Source organism: Porcisia hertigi, chromosome 11, assembly GCF_017918235.1.
Source record: "Porcisia hertigi strain C119 chromosome 11, whole genome shotgun sequence".
Taxonomy (NCBI): domain Eukaryota; phylum Euglenozoa; class Kinetoplastea; order Trypanosomatida; family Trypanosomatidae; genus Porcisia; species Porcisia hertigi.
The window spans coordinates 174,298-198,380 of record NC_090570.1 but is presented as its reverse complement, the minus strand read 5'-3'; the positions used below and the strand labels follow the sequence as shown (position 1 = coordinate 198,380).

Sequence of the window (24,083 nt, the reverse complement as noted above, 5' to 3'; positions counted from 1 at the left end):
GGGACCCTTCCTCCTCCACTTTAGTCACACCGCAAATCAACTCCAAAAGCTGATGTGCACCCCCCCCCAGAAACTGGCACCCGTCTCAGTGGTGCGTCTCGGTTGAAGGAGCCACCGAGAGAGTCCCAAAAGATATCCGTGACACACCGACCGCCGGAGGGGAACGTCGCAGGCAGTCGATTCCACACACACACACACACACCAGCCCTTTGCACTCCTCGCTTTTTCTTTTTGAAACTCGTAGTGGACGACAGAATTTCAAGGAGGACAGAGCAGCGCACGCCGTGTAAGAATTGGGAACGAGAAAGCTGCAGAGCTGAGTTAACACGACGCGTAGTCTGGGGGAAAAAAACAGGAGGAAGAGAAAATGAATATATATATATATATATATAGGGGGAGAGAGAGCAAAGCAGATCGGTAACAGGGAAGGGAGAAAAAAGGAAAAGAAAATGTACAGCCCAACAGTGCGCATGCCCAACACCCATGTGGAGACGTCAGTGGTGCGCCGCTGACACGTTCACGTCCTTCACAAACGGATGGCTTCTCAGTTGACCGCATGTTGGACGCTTGATTGGGTTCTCAATGAGACACTGCGCTAAAAAGCTGCGGAACTCACTTGAGACGCGCACTTCATCCAATGCGTCAAGGATTGGTCCAAATTCTTTGTGCGCGTCGCAGAACGCTTGGTTCGCGTTGCTGGAACTACCCATGGCCTCTGATTCAGCAGTGCTGCCCAATGCATATGTGGCGGGCGACGTATCGCCGCTGTCGGCACGCTGGGGGGCATCGGTCTCAGTTGTACAAGTACCGCAGGCCTCACGCGATTCGTACACGTCCAACTCGAGTAGACTCGTCAAGGTAAACTTTTGGCGATACCCGTTCAAGACCATACTGGGATACTGCCGCTCCAGTGGCCTCCAGGGCAGCGTTCCCGTTGCCATGTGGAACGCCGTGATGCCAAGTGACCATACGTCGTTGCTAGTCAGCGTTCCCAAGCCAAGGCAGCTCTCCGGGGACATATACATGGCCGTACCCCCTGCTAAGAAACCACTATGAGGTCGCTTCGCATTACCGGCAAGATCCCGTAGAACTTCTTCAATGGGCTTCGCCAGAGCAATGCCCGATAAGTCCGTAATTTGATACTTCACATCAGCGTAGTACATGTCAGGGTCGTCGAATATTAGAATGTTGTGAGGCTTTACGTCGTTGTGTACGCAGTGATGGTCCTCATGGATGCACTGGAGCGCGGACAGCATCTCCCCCATGCAACGTTTGATCTCCGACTCAGGAAATGAGCCGATACGCTTCAGCACATCGGCAACACTGCCTGTGACACTGCGTGCCAACACCAAGTGCCCGTACAGCATTGCCTTATCTGCCCCGCGAAACGTAGCTATGCGAGGCAAGTATGTGCCTGCGTAATAGCTGTGGACTAATCCAGGGTGAGCCATACACAAGCGCATATTCACCGCTAGCTCATACAAGCTGCGCACTCGTCTCTCCTTCGCATTGAAAGTGATCTCCTTGATGGCGACCGGAACCTTGGTGAGGCATACCTCTCTGCCGTCCACCATTTCGGTGACCACCATATACCCCTCATACACCATCGCGGTAGCGCCGCGACCAATGTACGAGCCCCCAGTATCGATGTACACACGTTTCCCGCTGAAGATGCCGCATTCCCAGTGACCATTGAGGTTGGGAAAAAGGGAAGCGTCACGTTCCCAGTTTCCGGGGGCGGTGGTGGATATAGTCTTCTTTCCTGTGCCCGGCCTGCTTCGCCACCACGCTGCGCTATCGGAGAAACACCCCAAACCACTTATACTGGAGCTACACTCCGGATCAAAGTGCAGCATAGAAAAAACCGAGCCGTTTGGGTTTTCACCTACAAAGGGGATAAAGGGTGACTCTGCAGTGTCATTGGTGCTAATGACGGCATCCGCCCCTGATTGTCTGGCGATCCCCTGCCTCTTCGCGGACGCGGTGCGGTGAAGGGCACCATCGGGGCAGCTGGCGTCTTCTAGTGTCTCTGAAGCAGCTACCTCACTGGATTCCTCAAAGCCGCACATGGCGATATCTATAATCCGGGACAAATGGCAAATGGCAATGTGACTTTTGTACCGACACTCCTCGAAGACTGCGTACAGAGAGGGGTCCATGTTTGTCAGCCTCTGTTTGGGCATCTCCAAGTGTGGAATCGCCGAAGTGTCACCCATGTCCATTGGCGTGATGTTCGGTTCCGGCGCGTCACCATATCGGTTGTTTGCACCCATTTGTATAGACGCTTCGTTCGTTGCACACCCCCTCATTTACCCGATGCGGTGAAAATCAACAAGACGAAAAAAGAATGAAACGGGAATATATCTAAATATATATATAAATATATATACACGGTGTATGTATTCAGTGTATATATATATATATGCTTTTGAACGAACGTTTTGTCGTCAAAGAGGAGGAGGAGGGGGGTGGGGGCCGTTTGTTCGGGATGCAAAACTGAGCAGAGAAAGGAGGGAAATGGGGGGGGAGAAGAAAAAGGGGAAGAAGGAAGGGGAAAAAAGAGATACCCAAAAAAAAAAACGCTGATGAATTGTTTGTGTCTTTGTGTGTGAGAGGAAGGGGAGGGGGTGCTGTGTGCATGTGTACATGTTTTTTTAGTTTTCTAGAGTTCAGGAATGTGAAGCGATGGAAAAGAAAGGAGGGAAATGGGGAGGGCTAGAAGTAACAGGAGTAAAAGCGGTGGTGTGAACCAAAAAGGGAAGAGATCATGAAGCAAATAAAAATAAGAGTTTCGAGCACTCCTAGATCCCAGCTGTTTTTCATTTTTTGTTGTTGGTTTGCTGCTCGCTCGTGTGTAGCGAAAGCATAATTGGGTGAGAAAGGGAGTAGTACAGCAAGGATGGAGGAAGAGAGAGGGGGGGGGTCTGAGTCAGTTCTGTGTTTCACCACCGTGGAAGAAATCCCATTCGTCTTTACCCCTCCTAATACTGCTGCTCCAAAGCGCCATCCACCGAACCGACCGGTCTAACCATCTTTTGTTTTCTTTTCCTGGAGCCATAGGAGTCTCGGCCAAACACTGCGTGGATGCCACATAGAGAAGGGGGTTAAGAAACGCCCTATTCAAGGGAGGAAAGGGAGGGGGGCCGATGGAACCGTAAATCGGTCGTGCCGCTGTGAAGGAAAGGACGGCGCACGGAGAATAGGGCGCAGTTGTCGTCGATGAAGGAAGGGGGCAAAACAGCCACTCGCCCTGGAAAAGGAGCGGCGCATCCTCCTCTCATCGAGGTTTTGTCGCGGAGAGCCTCTGCCATATCCGTAGTGAACCCATTTCGCATAGCGAGAGTGGGACGCCTCACCGCACAATGCAACCCCAACACCGATGCAAGCGGAATAGCGGAAAAAAAAAACTGACCTGGAGAACCACCAATGCCGGTGAAGGGAAGTCGCGAGGACGCGTGCACTAAACCAGAGCTGGGAGAGAGGTGTCCCCAGGTTGTTCACCGGCAACCGTTCACCCAGAAAGGGTTGGCACCCGGCGCATGCGTGCATTTGGGCCCTGGGCTGTGGTCTGTGATCTGTGGTTAAAACATGCACCTGTGAAAGCAGACGAGTCTTGGCGCCTTGTCACAGTGTCGTGTTCTGACCGATCTTGGTGGGTCGCGCGCGCGCGCGCTGATAAAGCTCGGCAAGAGAAGCGCATGCCACTTCGCACTAGCCACTCTGCTGCGCTTTGTCGAACCAAGCCGTAGTCGCCGCTGCCAGTTCCACACGTCTCTTTTCGCGAAAGTCGGAAAGGGGAGATTTCGCAGATGAGAAACGCTAGTGCGTGCGTGCTTTTTAGGGGCTCAAAGGGAAACCTATTCATGAAGCGTGCATCGGCCAAACTCAGCCGGGCAAATCAGAAAGGCGAACGCTCTAGTGGCAACAACAAAGCAAATGAATGCGCCTCGAGAAACAATCCTAATCCCACGCTCTGACCCCCTCCGCCCGCACCTTCGCAGCAAAGAATCACGGAGTATTAGGGAAGGGACGCGGGTCGTTGGCAGTCCTTTCCAGGAAAGAGGGGCGTTTATGGTGTGTGGGTGAGAAATGAAGCGAAACGGGGTAACTCGTCTGTGTCTGATCGCATCAACGCTGAAGACGAAGCAAAGGATCGCGCGAGAGAGAGAGACGTTGCTGGCGCGTTCCACGATACTGCGGCCGCAGCATTGTCTGCCCAGCGTATAGCAAAAAACCGGGGGGGTCTCTAGTCCACTCTTTCCAGTGCGTATGCGCCGCCGAGAGATCACGGCTCAAGATGCGCCTGTCGTCAACACGCCCAAACAATCGAAGGCGGAAGCGGGAGCGCCCAGCTGAGCTGGCAATGGATTGAAGAGATGCGCGTATTTGGGGGGCAGAGGAGTGGGGGGAATCCACCCCCCCCCCGTATGGTGTTCTGCTCGGTATGGTTGAGCCAGCCCCCATGTCTCAGGCATTTTAGGAATGCTGTCAAGCGCATGCTACCGATGAGGCACGGTACTCAGCAGGTGTACTTGAAGGGAACAGAGTGTTGCAGTGTCTACACGAACCGCGCTCTTTTGTGTAGCGTGTATAAAGGGGGGCCACCAATGGGGTTTGACGGATGACGACCAGCTCTCATGAACTTCGCTGCGGTGTGCGTCAGCGCCACGCGCTTGATACTGTAGACCTGGTAGATCAACTCGGCCTTCAAAAGTGGCAAACTCACTCAGTCGGAAACCTGAACAGTGAAGCCTCTCTTCCAATGCGCCTCCGTCGCGATTGGCGCGGCAAGTGTCTTCCCTTCCCCCCCCCCTTTCCCTCACGCGGTGGTGGATGTCTGGTCCCCCTTCAGGAGAGAACCAGGAGGGAGGAGGAGGGAAGGGGGCCTGGGCCAAAATGGGCTTGCGCGACTGGTCGCCTAACCGAAGTCGGGGGTAATCTCATCTCCGGCCGACCCGCACAACTTCACCCTCAGTGACGCAGGGGCAACTTTGGTGGCGTGGACGAAACCCCGTGACAAAACACCGAGAACAGCGATCGTCATTGTATGCCTGTAATGTGCTGGTGCAGGTATTGCGGAGCCGTGAGGGTTCTCCGTAAAACGCACGCCAATGAAAGGGGGATTTTCCCGCCTTCCCAAAAAAAAAAAACACCACAACCCCCCCCTCTCCTCCCGACAGAAAAGGAACAGAAAGCCTCGCTGGCGAGAACAGGGGAATATGGAAGGGGGGGAGAAGCATTCGCCATAGGCGACGACGAGCACCTTTTAAGGAAAAACAAAAAACATCTCAGGGAAACCAAAAAAAAAGGGCAGCAGTGTGAAATACTCAGGACAGAGGAAGGGGAGGGAGAAAAGGGGGAAACGAGCGCAGAAGATGCAACAGAACCCAATCCCACAGAAAAAAAAAAACAGAGGGAAAAGCAGCACCGATGGAACTTAGTAGAGGCTGCTAGTACAACACGTGGAAAAGAATACGTCAAGGGGTTGAAAAAAAAAACAGCGAAGGGAAGAGAAGGAGACGACTATGAAGATGACGCACGGGGTGTCGAGAGATGTTGCACTAAATATATGAACACATACGCGAGCAATGCGAGACAAAACATAGAGTGTCCAGAAGAGGAAGACAAGGCTCAGTGTGCAGGTGCGTGTGGATAGAGCAGAGGAAATGGGGGAGGAGAAAAAAAAGGGGGGCGGATGAGACTCACAGAGTGAGAAATCACGAGATCCCAAATATGTATATATATGTATATCTATTCGCTTAGCTTTGCAAGTACAGTGAGAGAAAAAAAAGAGAGCCCATACGTGAGCTCCAGCGATATCTCGTCAGTGTGTGCTTGCATCGGTCCAAATGAGAAAGGCGGACAAAAAACTAATCTGACACTCAATCATCTGCGACACATGGACAAACGTGTAGAAACAAAGAGGACGAAGCTTCGACGGCACCAACAACACAAAACCAATAGAAAGGGGGGGAAGGGAAGGTTGTGAAGAAAGATAGAAAGTTGTGACACATCCCCACACATATACACAGACGTGTTCACTGCTGCTGATCCACATTATACGCACTCCCGCTCACTCCCTCGGTCACGGAAAAAAAAAGCGTGCACGTTTGGCAGGAAAAAACTAGGCGATTTCAGCATTCCGCACCGAGGGGAGCCTCCAAACACACTGCCAGGGAGGGGCAGAAAGAAAAGGGGGGATAATTCGTCGACTAAATATACCGTTCATTTACCTCCCCTGCTGAGTGTATTGTTTTTTTTTTGTGTGTGTGTGCACATTTTTTTTTGATGTTTGTCGTTCTTGTTCACGGCACTTGTCGCGAAAAGACCGCATCGCTACCGGAAGAAAAGAGCGGTGGAAGAAAAAGAAGATGTGGGCACCCAAAGCTAGGATAACAAAGCCAGATTGCATCCACTACAAATCTGCTAAGCAGTTCTAGAAGAAACTTTTTCGCTTCAAAAGCAAATTTCTGGTCCTCTCCTCTCCGTTGTTTTGAAGCAAGGAAGTGAAAAATCTTTAGGGGGAAAACAACACGGTCGTAGTGCTTGGGTCCTTTTTCGTATCCCTCGTGAGTGTCCAGTCACGCGGAACACAACTACCTCCTCCCCCCCCCCTTGAGATATGTTAGCTCGGAGAGCGCACTAATCACACCAGCGACGCCCGCCAGACATGTTCGGCACCGTCCAGCCATCTTGGTACTGCCACAAGTGATGCGGCGTGCCACCTGCGTTCCCGAAAAAGAAGTGATGCGGGGTTCCCGGCGGCACCTCCTTCATAAACGGGTGTGGAAGGCCGAAGAGCATGTCATACGAGACGCAGAACACAAAAAAGACCACCGGCGAGCGGTAGAAAAGCCACTCAAACGGGATTTGAAAGGGCCATCCGAGGGCGTGCTTCGTTACGTAAAACCCGCCTGCAGTGGGTGCCAAACTAATTTGCTTCTGATGCTCGCGATACGGAAATGTACGTCTCGGCACTCCATGCGGATAGAGCTCCTTCACGCTGAAGCCGCTTCGCCCCGTCAACGTTGAGCGAAGCATATTTGGGGTAAATCTACTAGAATAAAAGCAGCTACTGGAGTACAGACAACACCACCACACTAACGACTATTTACGGTGCCTTGTGTACCGAGGGCGCGGGGTGGTTCTCTCCCTCTCTCTATACTATACACATCTACTCGAAGTAGTGAAGCGTACACAGAAAATACATGTATACATAGAGACAAGGAGAGAGGGATAACTTCATGGTATATATCTCACAAGAAAAGTGCGCATGGAAGCAGAGAGCGTGCCGCCGTGCTTTATTGCCCAGCATGACATGGGGACCGGCAAGCGTACGCTTCCCTGTCTGTTTGGAAATGTGACTACTGTGGACTAAAAGATGAGCTCGAGTACGGTCGGCTTCTCATGGGCCACTTCCAGGGGTGTGCGTTTTTTTGCTGCCGCGTACGTTGCCTTGCCCCCTCGGGTGTAACACTGATAGCCCGTCTTACCAAGGTCCTCTGCGCTTCGTTTGTGGGAAAGTATCATTGCATCACCGGGAGCTCTAGGCCTCAAGACGAAAACCATGGGATGCACTCCACACACTTGGCGCTGAACTTCGGGGAGGGGGGAAGGGGGAAAAGCTCAGCGTTGTAGAGCAAATTACCAAAAAAAGTTTCGTGCTACATCTGTACATATTTGTCAAAAAAGGGGGCGCGGACGCGGCATTATGCCGCAGATCTTACCATGTCCTTCTGCCGCTGAAGCTCCTTTAACCGGATGTCCAGAACGCTGTTGAGGATGTCGGCGTTTTCGATCGGCGGCGCCTCCCCGGCCTCGACGAGAGCGGGTCTTTTCGCAACGATTTCCTGAACAAGCTTTAGGTATTCCTCTGCTCTGCTGGTGTTCTTGGTCAGCAGTGCGCAAATGCCAATGTTCAGCACCACAGTTACATCCGCTGTAAACTTTTTTTCCTCTGTGGTGCAGTCTAACAATTTAGTGAAATCACTATCAGCCAGTTTCAATAATTTCTCTATTGTTTGAGCCTCCTTCTGCTTCTCCATTTGCTGGAGCACCTCGGCCTTGACTTCTTTGAGGGCCTCTGGGCCCTTAAGGACTCGGTTGTTCATCGAGGACGCCGCCCCTGCAATCTGTTGGGTTGAGCTGCTCTGTGACACCTTCACCGTGCCGGGAGCTACCTCCGGCGCGCTGCCGCCAGAACCCTTCCCTTTCTCCTCCTCCTCCTCCTCCTCCTCCCCCTGCCGCAAAAGTAGCCTTTCCGCCAGACCCAACGCTGTACATCCGCGGCGAAACCGAGCATAAGTATAATTTTCACTATTGTCGAGTACTCTTCCATAGCACTCAATGGCTTTATCCAAGTCACCTTGGACCTCGTACACTTTGCCCAAATTTGCCATTGCGTAGTAGTTGGCCTCGTTAAGGTGGACCGCGGTACTAAAATCATGCACGCAAGACTGGAAATCAATGGAGCGCAAGTGCAACCCTGGTACATTGGTTTGAAGCACACACAGGCCGCGCATATTGTACGCATGATCGTTCTCCGGATCCAGCGAGATGATACTAGTATTGTCCTCGATGGCATGGCTGTAATCGTGCAGGGCTTGGTAGCAGTGAGCGCGCCATTCGAGAGTCTGCGGATTTGTCGGATCCAAGTCTAACGCTTGAGTGTAACTTTCAATCGCCTCCTCGTACATTCCCTGCATTCGATGCCACTGACCGAGCAGATAGAACGCGAACGAGTTTTCGTTGTATGACTCAATGGCAGCATCCAACGCCGCTTTAGCCTTGGTAAAGTTTGGCTCTGCGTTACGGCCCGTCGGTTCTAGATATCCTCGCGCCTCAACGCACTTTTCTTGACAGGCCTTAATCTGCGCCTCCAACAGCTGCCTCTCTTTTCTGGCTTTTGCTCTTTGAGCCTTCGCCGAATTCTTGGAGTGGCCTTTCGGCGGCATGGTGACGGGCTGCTGGAGGTGTGAAAGGGCTACAACATACGCAGTGAGCAAGTCAATTGATAGAGCTGGAGCGTGACCCCCCAGCGAAAGCGCTTCGGCGACACGTGGGGGAGGGAGGGGGGGTAGATACACAAGACAACAGAGTGTTGACTCCCACTCAAAAGCCTAATGATATGCGGAAACAGCAAAAAAAAGGAAGCGAGGAACTGAGAATCATTCTAATTACGCAGGTAGAGAAGCATCTGCAAAGCATTCCTCATTCCAACCCCCTTTTTTTTCGCGCTACCGCAGCGAATACACAATGGGCGAGTACAAACCCGCAACCTCACGAGAAGTGCGGGAAGAGTTTTTTACTGAGGGTTGTTTGACGGGGATTACACCATCCACACAGGCACACACCTCAATTTCCGCAACGCGCAGCAGTGACGCCCGTATTTGCACCCGTTACCTTGGTATGACTTCTTTCGCCTCATAGAGTTACTTAATATCGTGAGCTTAGTAAACTGAAAAAAAAAAGTGATGGTGGTGTGAAAACGTGAGGACGCACCGGTACAACGTGGCGGAGAAAACTGAACAACGCGCACAGTGTGGTGTTTTTTGTTTCAGAGATGAGAGCATGCAGAGACAACAATCAGAATCCCCGCACGCCTATTCCTCTTTTTGATGCAACTCGAAGTAGTCCTTTTCGAGTCTTCACTCAAGCTTAAATAAACAGTTATCAATCAGAGCGCACCTCAGAGACTACGGTGACTAAAACAAAAAAGGAAGAGAGACGACAACCTTTCACGTAGACAGGGGGGAGGAGAGAAACCTGGAGAGCTGCGGGAAATTAAGAAAAAAAACTACCGTAAGACACAGGGATAAGCAGTAGGTGTCCTGAAGTAAAAAAAAAAGAAAGGGTAGAGCAACTCACCTTGCGGGACATGATCCCTGCCGCCGCGCTTTGATCCTCAGAGCTGAATGACCAAAAAAAAAGATGAGAAGGCCAAGGCAAAGGACCCCCTCCTGCGCGGATCGTGCAAAAAAAAAAACTCAATCAGCACCTGATTTACGCAGAGGCGAGAGCGGCGCCAACTCGTTGCTATCCTTCTTGAATGCAAATGTTCGCAGCACGCACAGGTACTCCTTCTCATCTGCGGAAGGAACTTTGGTCCAGCTGGCATCCTTTTCGATCAGTTCACGAAACGTCAAGTAAGCCTCGGACACCGCGTGTAGTCCATACTCTGAGGCCACAGCGATCAAGAAATCAATGGGAATGACGTTCACATCACGCATTGGCCCGTTGTTGGTGGTGAATTGAAAAGTGTGGCCAATGCGCGGAACCGAGTCGGGAGACCATCCTGCCTTCATGATGCTGTTTGTATACTTTTTGCCTTTTGCAAAAAGGACACTAGCGTCGATAAACATGCCGAGGAAGGTGCCGCCAGGAACCAGCGCGTTTGCGACGCTTCCCAAAAAACGACGCGCCTTTTCCTCGCTGCTGAACGCGTTGTGGAGCCCAGAGAAACAGTTGATTACATGAAACTGCCGGGGGTGGATTTTCACAATGGTACTCACCCAAAAGTCGTCAGAAAACACATCTCCGCAGATAATGTCGTAGTGTGCATCGGGTGGCATTTCCTTGGAGTTCGAAACGACACTTGTCGTTGCATCGACCACACTTCGCTTTAGATCGATGCCCACGTAGCGCGAGGTCTTGTTGCGCATCCATTTTCGCACAACAGACCCTCCGCAGCACAAATCCAAAACATCGTTCGACGGTGTTTTTGGATTCATCAAATCGATCAAAAGAGACACACATCGAGTTGTCACCTGCTGTGTAAAAGTTGCATTCGGTGGCGGTGGCACGTGGTAGCCGATTTCGGCGTCCGTGTTGAAAGTCGAAAACGCGGTCCAGCACTCTTCGCAGTAGAAAAGGTTGCTGGTGCCGTCCAGCATGCCTAGCGCAAAAGTACGTCCACAGTACATACAGTCACCGTGACCTGTTTCGATCCAGCAGTTCTTGCACCAATACGCGTTATGCCTCCTATTCAACCTGCCCAGATCGTTTACCTTGAGACACCTCTCGCACTGATAAGAAGGTGCCTTCAAAAGCCAAAGCATCTCTTCCTGTGTCACTCCAGGGCTATGAACAAGCTCGTCGACGCGAGCAAATGAATCGGCCTCGCAGTTCTCGGCCGCATCAAAGTCCTGCAAAACATCCCACCAGTGAGCACCATCGTCAGCACGGCGAAGCAGACACTCTACAATCGACCCTGCAGCCAGTGTGGGGTACGCGTCTTTCTGATAATCGGCGAATTCGTCTTCGTAAGGAATGATTATTTTGTTTTGGACGCTATTGGAGGAGACTCCAAGATAAGCTCGACAAAAACCCTCGTTCATTTCGTTCACAACGCCGACACTTTCGACAGCAAAACGAACAGTAATGGATGTTGGAGGGAGCCAGACGAATGTAGGCAATACTGAATTGTCATCAGGCTGCATTGATGGGGTGAAGACAAGGCCCATATTGCTGTGATCGAAGACCGGTGTATCGATGAGTTTCTTCGAAGACTCTAAAGGAAGGCATTCTGCTTTAAGAACAACAATATGTGCGGGGTGGGCGTGCGGCCACGTACTTTCGTCCTCAATTCCAATTGCGTTCAGCATGCGCATACGCTCAGCAAATGGGATCCCTTTGGTCTCTTTGCCTTTGAAAAGCAAGACGTCGTCTATGATGATGCGATAATCGAGGCTGCTCCTGTATGAGGAAGAGAGAGTACCCTTGAAGACACAGCCGCTCACGAGATCTACGGCTCCACCAAAGCAGAGGGGAAGACCAAAGACACTGTGATGAGCAACGTCGTAACCAAAAATATTGCCTTTTGCGTCTGTTCCAACAACAACGAGCGCGCCAACAGCTTTTCGATGAACCGTGTACGTTCCTCGCGCAAAACTGTCTGCTGCATCCGCAAATGACATGCGCGTCAACAGCTCTACTGGAGACAACTGTTTTTGGAAACGTTGCCATAATTCCATTGCACTAGCGGCTGATGCCCAGGATGAGCTCGGCAAAACTGTTTTCAAATGCGAAGGAGCCCCCCCGTAATAGGTGTTGTCGGTGTCAAGCGACGAATCCGCCTCCAGCATTGCGTCAAGACTGCTGCAGACATAAAACGGTGCGCTTTTGTTGCGATTCACCAGCTCTTTAGTCGACGCATCGAGAGTCGTAGAAAATGAAACTCCAATGACGCAGGCACTACAATCGTCGCACAAAAGTCCAATAAACCGAATTATGTCCCAAATCGGTACCGTCACTGGATTATCACTTGGTATGGGATCAACGTGCAAATGCAAAATGTGAATTCTGTCCCACTTCACATTTCCGTTCAGTGTTTCCAAGAGCTGAGACTCAATGTCGCGCAGTGACCTCCACGCCTCCAAAAAATCGTCTGCTCGATACTTCATTTCCAGTGAATAATCGGCGCGCCGATCCTTAATTGCACTACACTTTGCTTCTTCCCCTACAGTGATCACGATCCCCAGCTGTAAATGAGGGCTGCAGAGATACGGCACGATCGATCTCATGCAAACAATGCGTGCAATGGAGACAGGAGACTCAGACATGATGTTTGCGATGGGTGACTCTAGTAATTCAGGCGATGTGCAAGCTGCGAAAAAATAGTGTCTGTACGTGCCCTTCGACTGATCTCCGCGCATGCCGACCACTGACCGACTGTAGCCGATCGCACAAACGCTAGGGTTTTCCGAAACGACAGTAAAAAACGCCTCCCAGGCATTTGCCAAAAATAATGCCACATCACCATTGAATTCCGTCGGCAAATTTAAGTGCACAAGAAGACCCCGAGAGTCGTTCAAATGTGCAATTGTGGTGAGATCCGTGTACAGCGTCAAAATCGACCGTGAAAGCAAAAATCCCGACGTAATATGCTCTTCGTTGCCACTAGACGGAATATTGTTGGACATCATAAACTGCCCGTTGAGAAAGTAGTGTAGCGAGTCATCATCCAAACCGCCGCGCTCAGCATATAGGTACTTGAGCGACAAAAGTGATGAAATGCTGTTCAAGTAGCGCTCCTCATGGAAGACACTCATTTTCCTTTCCACCGGAACACTCAGTCGGTACCGGTACCACCCGGCTGGGTGGAAGCTCGGTGGTGCCCCGTCAAACACTCCCGGCGGAACAAAGGCTTTTGCATTGGCGTTTAACATGTTGGTTTTTTTTCACGCAAAAAAGAAAAGCAGTACTGTCGAGTACACTCTGATCAAATGACAACACATAGTTCGAAAAGGAGGAAGAGAAGGTATTTCAAGATGAGAATTATATGGCATTCCATTTCGGAGGGAAAACGCCAAAGCATCAGGTGTAAAGCTGCAGCATTCCTCTGTTTTGTAAAACATGAGAGTGGATTACAGCCTCAAAAACCCAGCGACTGATGCAGGACCAAGGACGCAGTGCGGACGATAAATCATGAGAAGCCTCACGACAAAACTGCGTGCCCAACGAAAGTGATTCCGAAAATGCAAGATTCTTTCTGGTATATTCTGAATGGGGAAATTTAAAATGAAGGTTTAAATAAAGTTTCCCATTTCACATCGGTTGCTTTATCCCGGCCATGCATTCAAGCCCACACCACGAAAACAAGATTAGTGCAACCCAGCAGAAGCTGTTTCCACTCCTCCACAATCGCAGAAAATGCGCTCCCCCTTTTTTTCCATGAGGCGACCAGGAACAAAGCTACACAATTATCATGCATGTCATTTAAACACTTCTCAAGGCGTATGGCTTTGGACACACCGCGAGGAATTCTCATGTTTTTGTTCGCCTGTCTAGGCACATCGGATTCCTCATAAAGCTGGCAAACCGCACATGTTCCCCCGCATCGACCCGCTCCTCACTTGCTACGGTGTAAATCAAACACCACAACAAGCTTTCGTGGATAGTGAGACCACTCAGCTCTCTGGAGAGAGCACAGAGGCCATGACACCCCAACACAAAGGAATTATTCTTTTTTCACTTCCATTTGTAAATGGATAAAGCAAACACGCATGATCCCCCTGGGTTACGGTGAATACCCCAGCGCTGTGCACAGAAAAAAAAAAGGAGCCTAACAGGTCCAGAACGGAGCAACAAATCTCTGCATCTCATTCTCATCGAGACCGAGAAACCTATTTGCACTTCTGCATTTAGAGGGAAGAGAGCTGGAAGTCAGGAATATTGGCCTACTTCGGCCTTTGCAACCCTGATGAACGACTCGGGGAAATAGCACACGAATTGACGCCACTGCACTTTCACCGCCGCTGCTCTTCTCTGAGATCGAGGGGAGGGCGAGAGCGTGGATAGCGAGAAAGAAACAGTGCTCCGACGTCCCTCCTCCCCCCCCCCTTCGGGGGGAACACTGTACACGCCACCGGCTTTCGACCGACCCACAGAACCTGACGAACAACATCAACAAAAGAACCTCAGCTCTCCTTTTCAACTCGATGAACCTGCGAACCATCGGATACGGCGCCCCCACCACCACCACCCAATCACGATGAACATCTCTCACTCTGTAGCTCAACAAAGAAACAAAACTGACAATACAACCCGCCAACCCCCCCCTCGCCACCACAGAGGGCCAAACACGCCCCTCAAGGCCGCCCCCGGGAAGGCGCGCGGGCGCCGGGGGGGTCCCGGCGGCGTGGCGGGGAAAAAAAAGGGCCGCATCACACCCAGGCCCCCCGACCCATCACAGAACCAAAAAAGCCCGCCAGCGCCCCAACCCCACCGATCGGAGTGGATATGGTGTGTTCAAGGCATGGTGGTACTCCGTTTACTGCGGGCCGGATAGAAATGCTTCCTTTTTATCGGGCCGCGGAGGAGGATAAACTATGAGATGCGAGTCTAAGACCAGCGCCTTTCATGTGGAAGGTTGATCGGCCTCCCGCGGCGGCCAACTACCCCGAGAATCGCCCCTCAGCGCGCCACCAGTCGTTTATCCAGTGTCTTCCCTTTGCGGTCAGCACGGGGCGTGTAGCTCAGTGGTAGAGCGTCCGTTTCGCATACGGAAGGCCTAGGGTTCGATCCCCTACTCGTCCACTTTTTCACTCGACTCTCTAGTTATATGGGCCTAGTAAAGAAACTTGTGCTACACACGGCGCCGCTGGTCTAGTGGCATGATGGTACCCTCCCAAGGTATTGACCCGGGTTCGATTCCCGGGCGGCGCATACCTTTTTTGCCTCGAGGGGGTTTCCAGGGGATAGTTTTCCCGAGGCGAAAACGTCCTAGCCGTTGAGCATGCCCCCCCCCGGCATCCTCCCTAAAAACGGTCCTTTCGCACAGAACCTTTTCCCCTCCCGCCCTCGGGGGTTGGCAAAGGCTGTAGAGGCGCTGGCGGGCTTTTAATCCCCGGCCGCGGGGGCAAGATGACGTTATAAACTACAAAACGGCCCCGAAAGGGAGGAAATCCACCATACTAAACCTAGGGCTGTGGGGGCGGGGGGGGGGGGGCGCCGGCCTTGGAAAAAACCCCGGCATCTTGCGCCTGGACTTTGCCGTGCGCAAAGGGAATAGTATTGGCTGAACTGTGCTGGGGCGCGCGAATTGGCCTGACCCATTGGGAACCGGTGCCGCATTTTTTCACTATGCCGAATGCCCCTCTCCTGGGCGACCGCCGCCGTGGGGCGTTTGGCCCCCCACTCCCCAAAAACCCCCCGGACCCCCAGCACCCTAGCGACAGAAAAGCGACAGGCAAAAAACAGCGACCCCCGCCAAACAGCTAGCCGTTTGCTAACTCCGACAATCCCCGATTCAAGTGGTGGAAACCGAATTTGTGCACCCGAGAATTTTTCGCCACAAACCAAAAAAGGCAAATTGGGCCCAACCATTTAAGCCGAACCAAAACGCGCGCTGGATGCGCTTAGATCCTCCACCAAAAGACATCCGTCCCGCTGATAAAAGCCTCCGCCCCACAAGATTGAGCCGATCCACGCAGAGCGCTGCTGAATCACCCGCTGAAAAAAACACTGGCACGAAAAGCATGAGATCACCCGCGCGCGCTCAATACACACGCGGCGTTCGTTATGACTTTGCGCAAAAATCAAAGCCCGCTGGCCAGGGCTTTGTGGCGACGGCAGTGGAAACCGACGCTGCAAAAGGCATTTTGCCCCCGGACATACAAGCGCATCGCAAATGTTCCATCAGCCCCGGCCCGTCTCTATTGGGGAAAATCACAATGTTTTGCGAGTGCTAGTTTGACGCTGGCCCCCCGTTATACAGCTCCCGGGCGCCCCCGCCCTCCCCAATCCAACACCCCCCACGGTAAAAACGATAGCCTTATCAGCTATGAAGAATGAACCAACGCACCCTTTACCAGAGGCATGCAATCACCAATACCCCCACAGGTGGGAGGGGCTACCCGAGCCGCTTCCCCAGGTGGGCGCCGGAAGGGTAGGGCTGCTAACCGCAGGCGGAATCTAAGAAGCCGATGCGCACACAAACAAGCGCCCAACATCGCACACAAATATGGGGAGACAACACCCGTTCTGCAAGACACGAAAGCCCGAAGAAAACACTCTTCCACTCCCAGGCTCACGACAATTAAACATCACCCTCGCCCAATTCCGCACAGATCAGGAACAAACACGGCATCACTTGACGACAGGCCGGTGAATTTGTCGCAAAGCGATCCAGAGGACGAGGCGGCAGGCGCTCTTCTCGCGGAGCCCGGGGCCACCAGGGCCTCCCCCCCCCCCCGCCCCCGGTCCATTTTGACGCGCCACAGTTTACCGAACCATGGCTTTTACACGACGCCAGCGGACTGTGAAACAACCCTGGCCAAAAAACAGAAAAAGGATCGTTGGTCTTTGACCCTCTCGGGCCAAGGCGCCGGCAACCACGCGGTGCGCTAAAAGCGGCGTGGGCCCCCGGAGCCCCCCAGTGAGGAAAGGTCGCGTTCCCGGACCACGCCGTGGCGAGGTGGATTGCCCTAAAAGGCGTCCAACCGCCAGGCCTGCGCGGTATCAGGCCACCTCCCCTTCCAGCTTTCCAGGAGGAAACCCTATCCCAATTCACCCACCCCCCGAGGGCATAAAAGCGGCGGTTCCCGCGCCCCCTTCCCCCCCCCCCTGGCAAGCACCACGAACCGGCGGGGCCCCGTGTGAAGCGAGCCGGGCGCAGCCCAAGCTAGCAATACGCGGAGGGAATCCCCAGGAGCACCACCAAAGGCCACACCCCCACATTAACCCTCCGCCGCCGCCGCCCTGTGCGAAGCACCGGCCCTGGATCTTTGCTGAATCGGGGGTGGTTTCAGTAAATTTGAAACTGGAAGACAAACCCGGTTCCGTTTAATGGCTTTTCTTCTGACCCCACCAGGCCCATTGGCATGTTTAGCCCAGGCCCGCGGGGTTCAGAATCAGGAAATGCGGCCTGGACATCCGCACCGGCAATGCCCCCCTGCTGCGCGTGCCGCTAATATTTGAAGTGCTTTTGTCGGCCATTAGCGCGGCAACGTTTGCGCGATTGGTGAGCCTTGGGGCGGCCGCCGCCGAAGAGAGTGAACTTATGTGTTGTAATCAAAGCGCTTTCTGGAATATTGAGCAGCACTGCGCCGCGAAGCGTCAAGGGCAACTTCGCCACCCCCGCTGAAGACTGAAAAGCGAGCGTGTTCGGCCATGGGTAATGGAGAGGCCTTTCCATCAATCTTCTCACAACTTGGCCATCGTGATTGATATTACCGGCTTCTTTTGAGTGCGGTTATGACACTTTGTAGGGAGTAACATGCCTCCCACCAAGGGGCGTCCTGGTTGTGAGCCTGCCTGCTTTTCTGGGAGACGCACGTTCAGGGTTCAGAAATACCAAACACGAGGCGTGGCAACTTTTACCGGACGGGTGGGCAAAACGCCCTTATCGGGGACGTTCCAAACGACGGCGTGGTGATGCATGGTGAACTCAGCCCGCCAAGCGCTACCAAGGGCATTCCCCACCACCTTCTTACACAGAAACCCCTTAAGACGAGCCGGAGAGTTGCGTGGTGCACTGCGAGGGTTTAGTTGATCGCCATTACCTTTCTTTTGGCGGTCATTGAAAAAAAAAAACGCCTTGCTAAAATTTGGGTTCCGCGAGCCCCGTTGCCGCAACCCCGCTGCACAACCCGGGTGTCGCCCTCGAAAGGCGCAAAGGTGGCCCTCGCGCACATTTTTTTCTCGGAAGGCGTGCGCATAGAGATCGTCTCCCCCCGTTCTGTCGATAGCGTCTTTCCAAATCTGGCCCAGAAATCGGAAATTGCCAGCACAGCGTACACCCCACACAAAGCACGGCTGGGCGAGCGATCGCGACGGGGAAAAAAATAGAGCATGGAAAAACCGGCCTGATCAACAAGGGCTGGAAGAAGCCATCTGCGACCAAAACCTTCGACGAACGCACCCCATGGGGCAGCGCACTATCCCATCAAAAAAAAAAGCATAGGCTGACAACGCATAAGCACCATAAACCACGGAACCCTTTAAAATACATGGCCGCCCGCCTAGCAATGCCCGAGGCGGTTCGCCAGAGCAAATAAAGGAATTCGGTGGCCGCGTGAAAGTAAATGTGCCGTGAAAGAATCCGACGCTGAGACTGCCGAAAACCGCCCAAAGATAAACTTCGGAGATCAGTCGTGTCCTCTGCGGCTCTCCCCGTGTTCGCGCAAGCTTGTGTGCTTTGCTAGGCGCGGGAAGCAAACCCCTCGTCAAAAAATTCCCCAGAAGCCCCCGCTCGCCACATCCAGGGCCACCAGGGCGCACCAGCCCCAAGCCTTCCGCCGAGAAGCGCCCGGGAAAGGCCAGGGGGTGGGCGGCAGCCAGCCTTGGTCCACGGAGGCCGGCTAGCTTTTTGGCCTCGCCCCGGGCACCCCGGAAAATGTCGAGGTTTTATTTTGGATAATGTTCAAACGAGGCACCCACAAGTAATGATCAGCGGTGCCCATGCGCAGACAGCCGCCGCGAATACTGTCACCAATATCCGTATTCAAGGTAATGGCGCCAGGCTTATTTTGTCCACCCGCAAACCTCATAACTGCCATATTCTTCATTTTCGATGGCCATAGTTCTGCTGCACGGCGCCTCCATCTAGCACGCTGTGCCGGGTAGTCTCGTAAATATCTTCTCTCAACGCTTGCGGGCTTCGAAAATTGACCTCTTTTTTTTTCGTAAGTGTCTTCACCAGCCGTTGGCACCATCGGCCGCAGTGCTTGGTTCTGAACCTTTTACATCCCAGGGCTAAGGCCCTGTCAGTCCCGGGGGCGGCATGCTGCAGTTGTGGGCGGCAACGGGGACGGCCTCCGTGGGGTATTTTCTCGGCGAACCAGCGGAGTGATAGAGAACCGGGCCTTAATCCATGTGGGGTGGGGGGATGTGGAAGAGCTGCTCCTGAGAACCCTGGCTGGAGGAGGAGGTGACGGTCCCACGTTTTTCTCCCTGGCCCAACCCCGCCAACGGCACGGGCGCCCTGTGCTTTGGAGGCCGGTGCTGTTTCTCTGTCTGGCTGAGTTTTCCCCCCCCCCCCCCCATTCATCGGCGTTCGCTTGCGGCGCCGCCCCCCCTGATCCTTCCACCCCCTTCTCCCTCCATCCCTCCCTTCCTCCCTGGCCACCCTAAACATATATTGCGCCCCCCCCGTCTCCTTACACACGCACACGCGCACACACACGCACACTTCTGCGCGTGAGGGCGATTATCCCCTGTTGTCTTCATAAAGGAATCTATACCCTTTTTGGTATTCACGACGGCAGCACAGTCGTGGAATAAAATAAAACCCACCGGTGCGCAGCAGCTGCGTCTGATCGTGTGCCCCCGCTGATCGACCCCCCCCCCCGCGAGACGGTGCGCCCCTGCGCCCCTGCTCCCCGCACCCCACTTCCCCCGCCATCTTTTCCGCCATGACAGCGCTTGTTCTGTGCGACGGCACCGAGGGGTGTTTGCGCTCAATCGAGGTGGCGTGTGCGAGCCACGTGAATTCCGCATCGCCGGCGTCACCGCAGGAGGCCTCGGTCGTACTCGCCCACGTGTGGAATGCCAAAGAATCATCGACGGGCGCCGCAAACGCCAACAATAGCGCGGTGGATAGGGATGCGCCTGGCCGATCGGCTGGCGACACCAAGGCAGCTGCGGCTCCCTCCGCCAGCGCCGGCGGACACGTCAGTAGGACCATGTGTTGTGCCGACGTGCTCACCACAACGCTGCGGCACATCCACACAAACAAGTACTTGAAAAACAAGCTGCACTACGTGGTGGAGACGGCGTGCGCCTCGGCCCTCTGTGCCAGCGAGGGCGCCGGCTGCAGCGCAGTGGCCGACGCCACCGCCGCACCAGCGGGGAGTGCTGCGGCTCCGCCGGCCGCGCACGGCAAGGCTGGACAAACGCAAAGGCGGACTTCAAGTTCGGCTCATCGCCACGCTGGCCTGCGCCCGGTGGAAAAGCAAGCCGGCACGGCCGTGGGCGCCCCCGCTGGCGACGGCGGCGCGGACAACGGCACGGCGCGAGAGAAGCAAGAAGCCGCTGTGTGCGTCCCGGAAAACGAGGAGAGGGCTTTGGTGATAGCGAAGTACGCCGCCGCACGCGCAGCACACCACCACGCCGCTGCCATCCTCCTCGGCGTCGGGCAGCGGCAGGATGGGAAGGTGTGCACGGTTGGGGCGGTGGCCAAGCGGGTTCTCTTCGATCTGCGTGGCGCCTACCCGCTGTACTACGTGAAAAAGGACGGTGCTAAGTGGCGCCCCGGGCTGGCGACGGCCGCGGCGACGGCTGCAGCCACGCCGCTTCGTTTTACAATTGTGGTCCCCGTGCCCACAGACACGGAGTGCGAGCCGGCCGTGGTGGCCAAGATGGGGGCTGGCGAGGAGGCGGCGGCGCTGCAGGTGCCAAAGCGCGTCCAGGCGGCGGTGGCGGCGGCGGTGCAGTACGTTCAGACGCGGTGCGTGCGCCATCAGCCTACGGGGCAGGTGGACCAAATTACATTTGCCGTGATTGCAACGTCGAGCTTGCAAACAAGCGGCGGCACGGCTGAGCCGGTGCACGGCGCTGGTGGCGACGCCGCTGCTGCTCCCGACGCTGGCTCGGCGTGTGCCAGCCATCTTGAGTCGTACAAGCGGTATTTGGAGGCCCTCCCCGTCCTCAAATTCAACCCCAGGCCCCCTGAAGATGCAGAGGCGACGCCAGCCGGCGCCAGCGCTTCCCCCATTGTCGCTGAGGCGGGGGAGGTGACGGGGCAAAAAGGGCTCGGGGATGGTGCCGCTGGGGTCGGTGCTGGGGAAAGTGCGAAGACGCTAGTACACGCGCTGCGGGCTGAAGCCCCTGCTGTGGCGGTCTGCGTGCTCAAGGCCCCAAAGAAAAGTCCGCTGCTCAGCCTTGATTTGGCGCCGGAAGTAGCGCTCCCACAGATTGTGAAACAGGTCAGCGCACTGAGGCCCGATGTGCTCGTCATGCCGACATCCCTTGTACCCGACTCCATCCAGCTCGCACTACTGGCCACCAGCAACCCCCATTGCATCGTGCTCCCGGTCTAGCATGCACGGGGTTCTGGGTGTTTTGGGGCCTCATCTTTTTCAGTCGTCGTCGCCGTCAACGCGACCACACACACGCACACCCATACGGTAGAACGTGCGACCTGTAACCAGCACGCTGTGCCGGGGCTTCGCGCAAGGTCGAGGGCGTCGTGTGAAATAGCAGTGGTGATCTTTTCCAGGCAGTTAGGAACGATGTTGTCATCTAGGGTGGTGGGGGTGGGAGGCGCTCAGAGGCGGTGCGCCTCGGGTGGGCGTGGAGATCTCTGTCTTGCTGTTTCGGTCCCTGGGGAGGGGGTTTCCCCCCCCCCCCCCCGTGCTAAAGGCTTTGCCTGGTGGCTCTCGATATGGAGGGGGGGAAAGCAGCGGGGGTGCTTAGCTCATGGTTTTGGTGGGGGGTATGCTTGTGTCTTCGCCGGCCGCCGGAGGGCGCTGTGGGGGCGGGGCGCTTTGACGCGACCCCGGCCCCCATGAAAAATAGAATAGCCCCGAGGTCCTGGGTGGGAGCAGAATGGCTTTCCCGGTTTATACTACCGCGGCACGCGATGGCAGAGCCCGCACGGCGAAAACGGTGTGGAGGAGGAAAAAGTGGACGAGTAGGGGATCGAACCCTAGGCCTTCCGTATGCGAAACGGACGCTCTACCACTGAGCTACACGCCCCTGGCAACCTCGAGGGGTCTGTCAGATCTCAGCAGACGGTTGGTGGACCTGGAGTTGACGTATACCGTCACACAAGGTGAGATGGTCGAGTGGTCTAAGACGTTGGATTAAGGTTCCAATCCTTTCGAGGGCGTGGGTTCAAACCCCACTCTCATCACTTTTTTGGCGGTCCCGGTTTTTCTTCCGCGGGCGGGGAAGAAAAAATGGATGGTTTTCGGGTTAGCGCGCTTTCGCGGCGGGGACATTGGGCCGGGGGCCTTCTGCTTGTTTCCCGTCGCTCCTTCATTTCTTGCCGCGATCGGGGACGCGTGTGGCGTGCCGCAGTCGCAGGGGTGCTGAGAGGCCAGCCACGGTGTTTTGTACCCGCTAAGCGCCACATGCGGAAACTCAGAGGGGTTTATACTTCGACAGGCGTGTCTAAACAGATCGGTATCACCTTCAATGAGTTTCCCTAGTGCACCTTTGACATGCGGCAAGGGCTGGTGAGGGTCGTTTGGACTTGGGCAATGGCGCGCTCACCTTTGCTGCTGTCGGCCCCAGAAACGCGCTCTTCCGGTCTAGCGCATCCCCCCCCCCCAAAGGGCAGATAGCGTGCGTTCCATGCGATTTCGTCTGTAATGCCCTGCGGAATTACAATGAAAAGCAAGAGGTGCAGCAACAACGCGAGCCCCTCCGCAAGGTTCACGGTAAGCCTCCCAACGACGGCTTCTGCTGCGTCGTAGAGAGATCCCAGGGCAAGGTGGCGGAGACATCAGAGCGGTGCGACACATCCAGTAGTCCCTCATCGATGGTGGCACGAATAGCCCACTGAAAGGCATCCTGTAGAATTTGCGCGTTTGTACACCGGATCGTGGGACCACGCAACGTCAGCAGCGCCATCTGAGCCTGGCAGTCTCGTACCAGTTGAGTGACAATGTGCTGGATGAGAGGTGTGCGGCCCATGAGCATCCCTTGCACAAACCGGGCATACTGCCGCGGTGAGCTTTGGCTCTCCTCGCTCACACTCAGCAAATCTTTTGCGACAGCCGACAGAAGAAGCACTCGACCTTCGGCAGTGCCTGATTTCGAAGCCGGAGACGGGTTCCTCACCAAGTACACGAGTGCAGACATCTCTGCGTGCCCGGCAAGAATAGGGTGCAGCTGGGTCTCGACGCTCCCCAGCTGTGTTGCTACGTGTCGGACTCTCCTCCACACACCTGGTGGAACCACACCGGCGCCTCGCGCACCAACAAAAACGTGCAGCGCCGTGTAGACAAGCTCCAGCTGCCTGGTTGCGTCGCGCGGTTCTCCCATAACGGACACAACAGACGACAGCAAACGCGCCCATGACTCCATGTCGAGGGAGCGGGCGCACGGGTGCTCCGCGAGGGCGGCGACAAAACTCAGCCACTGACAGAGGAGGGCTGGCACTGTGGTCAGCGACAGCGCTGATTTCGATGGAGTAGTCTTGTGGAGAGGCTTTGTTGTGTGTGTCCGTGCCGCCTCCAGCTCCATTATCCACATGCACACGCTGTCCAGGAGGCTCAGGTTGGCTAACTCCTGCCACTGACGCCACTGTCCCTCCACCGCCGCCGCCTCAGAGCGGGCGACAAAGTGCCTCAAGAGGTGCGGGAGGAGTGTTGCAGCCGTGGTGCGGATGCTATACGCCACTTGCGCATCCCCCCCCTCCCGACCACGGCTCTGGGTGGTGTAGAAGGCGCGCTAGCTTCAGCAGAGCGTCCTGAAAGATAGCGTCTGGCACGTGCGGGATAGGGGCATCCATGTGTTGAGGAATCCGCTCAGCGCTACCCAGGACGGTAATAGGCTGAGAAAGGTCTCGAGCTCTGTAACCATGGCTCGCTGCAGGCGCGCGCGCGCTCACGATGATGGAGCTTTGTCTTTTTACTTCCTGGTCCATCGGGTGGTGCAAGTGCGTACAGGTCGTAGGTGCTGCAGTCGCTGCTGGA

At 54.8% G+C, this 24,083-nt stretch overlaps 5 protein-coding genes across 5 annotated transcripts; 1 reads left to right on the top strand and 4 right to left on the bottom strand.

Annotated features, from left to right (window-relative positions):
* Positions 1-494: 494 nt before the first annotated feature.
* JKF63_07006 (uncharacterized protein) lies at positions 495-2,222 on the bottom strand (the record flags this gene model as incomplete). Its single annotated transcript, XM_067902950.1, has 1 exon — positions 495-2,222. The coding sequence occupies one exon, from the start codon at positions 2,220-2,222 to the stop codon at positions 495-497; it is 1,728 nt and encodes a 575-aa protein (XP_067758959.1).
* A 4,420-nt stretch (positions 2,223-6,642) lies between these two features.
* JKF63_07005 (uncharacterized protein) lies at positions 6,643-7,041 on the bottom strand (the record flags this gene model as incomplete). Its single annotated transcript, XM_067902949.1, has 1 exon — positions 6,643-7,041. One exon carries the CDS (start codon positions 7,039-7,041, stop codon positions 6,643-6,645), a length of 399 nt encoding a protein of 132 aa, XP_067758958.1.
* Positions 7,042-7,709: 668 nt separating this feature from the next.
* On the bottom strand, positions 7,710-8,954 carry JKF63_07004 (uncharacterized protein; the record flags this gene model as incomplete). The annotated part of the gene is made up of 1 exon (XM_067902948.1): positions 7,710-8,954. The coding sequence occupies one exon, from the start codon at positions 8,952-8,954 to the stop codon at positions 7,710-7,712; it is 1,245 nt and encodes a 414-aa protein (XP_067758957.1).
* A 1,032-nt stretch (positions 8,955-9,986) lies between these two features.
* Positions 9,987-13,166, bottom strand: JKF63_07003 (uncharacterized protein; the record flags this gene model as incomplete). Its single annotated transcript, XM_067902947.1, has 1 exon — positions 9,987-13,166. One exon carries the CDS (start codon positions 13,164-13,166, stop codon positions 9,987-9,989), a length of 3,180 nt encoding a protein of 1,059 aa, XP_067758956.1.
* A 6,687-nt stretch (positions 13,167-19,853) lies between these two features.
* JKF63_07002 (uncharacterized protein) lies at positions 19,854-21,479 on the top strand (the record flags this gene model as incomplete). The annotated part of the gene is made up of 1 exon (XM_067902946.1): positions 19,854-21,479. One exon carries the CDS (start codon positions 19,854-19,856, stop codon positions 21,477-21,479), a length of 1,626 nt encoding a protein of 541 aa, XP_067758955.1.
* Between the last annotated feature and the right edge of the window lie 2,604 nt (positions 21,480-24,083).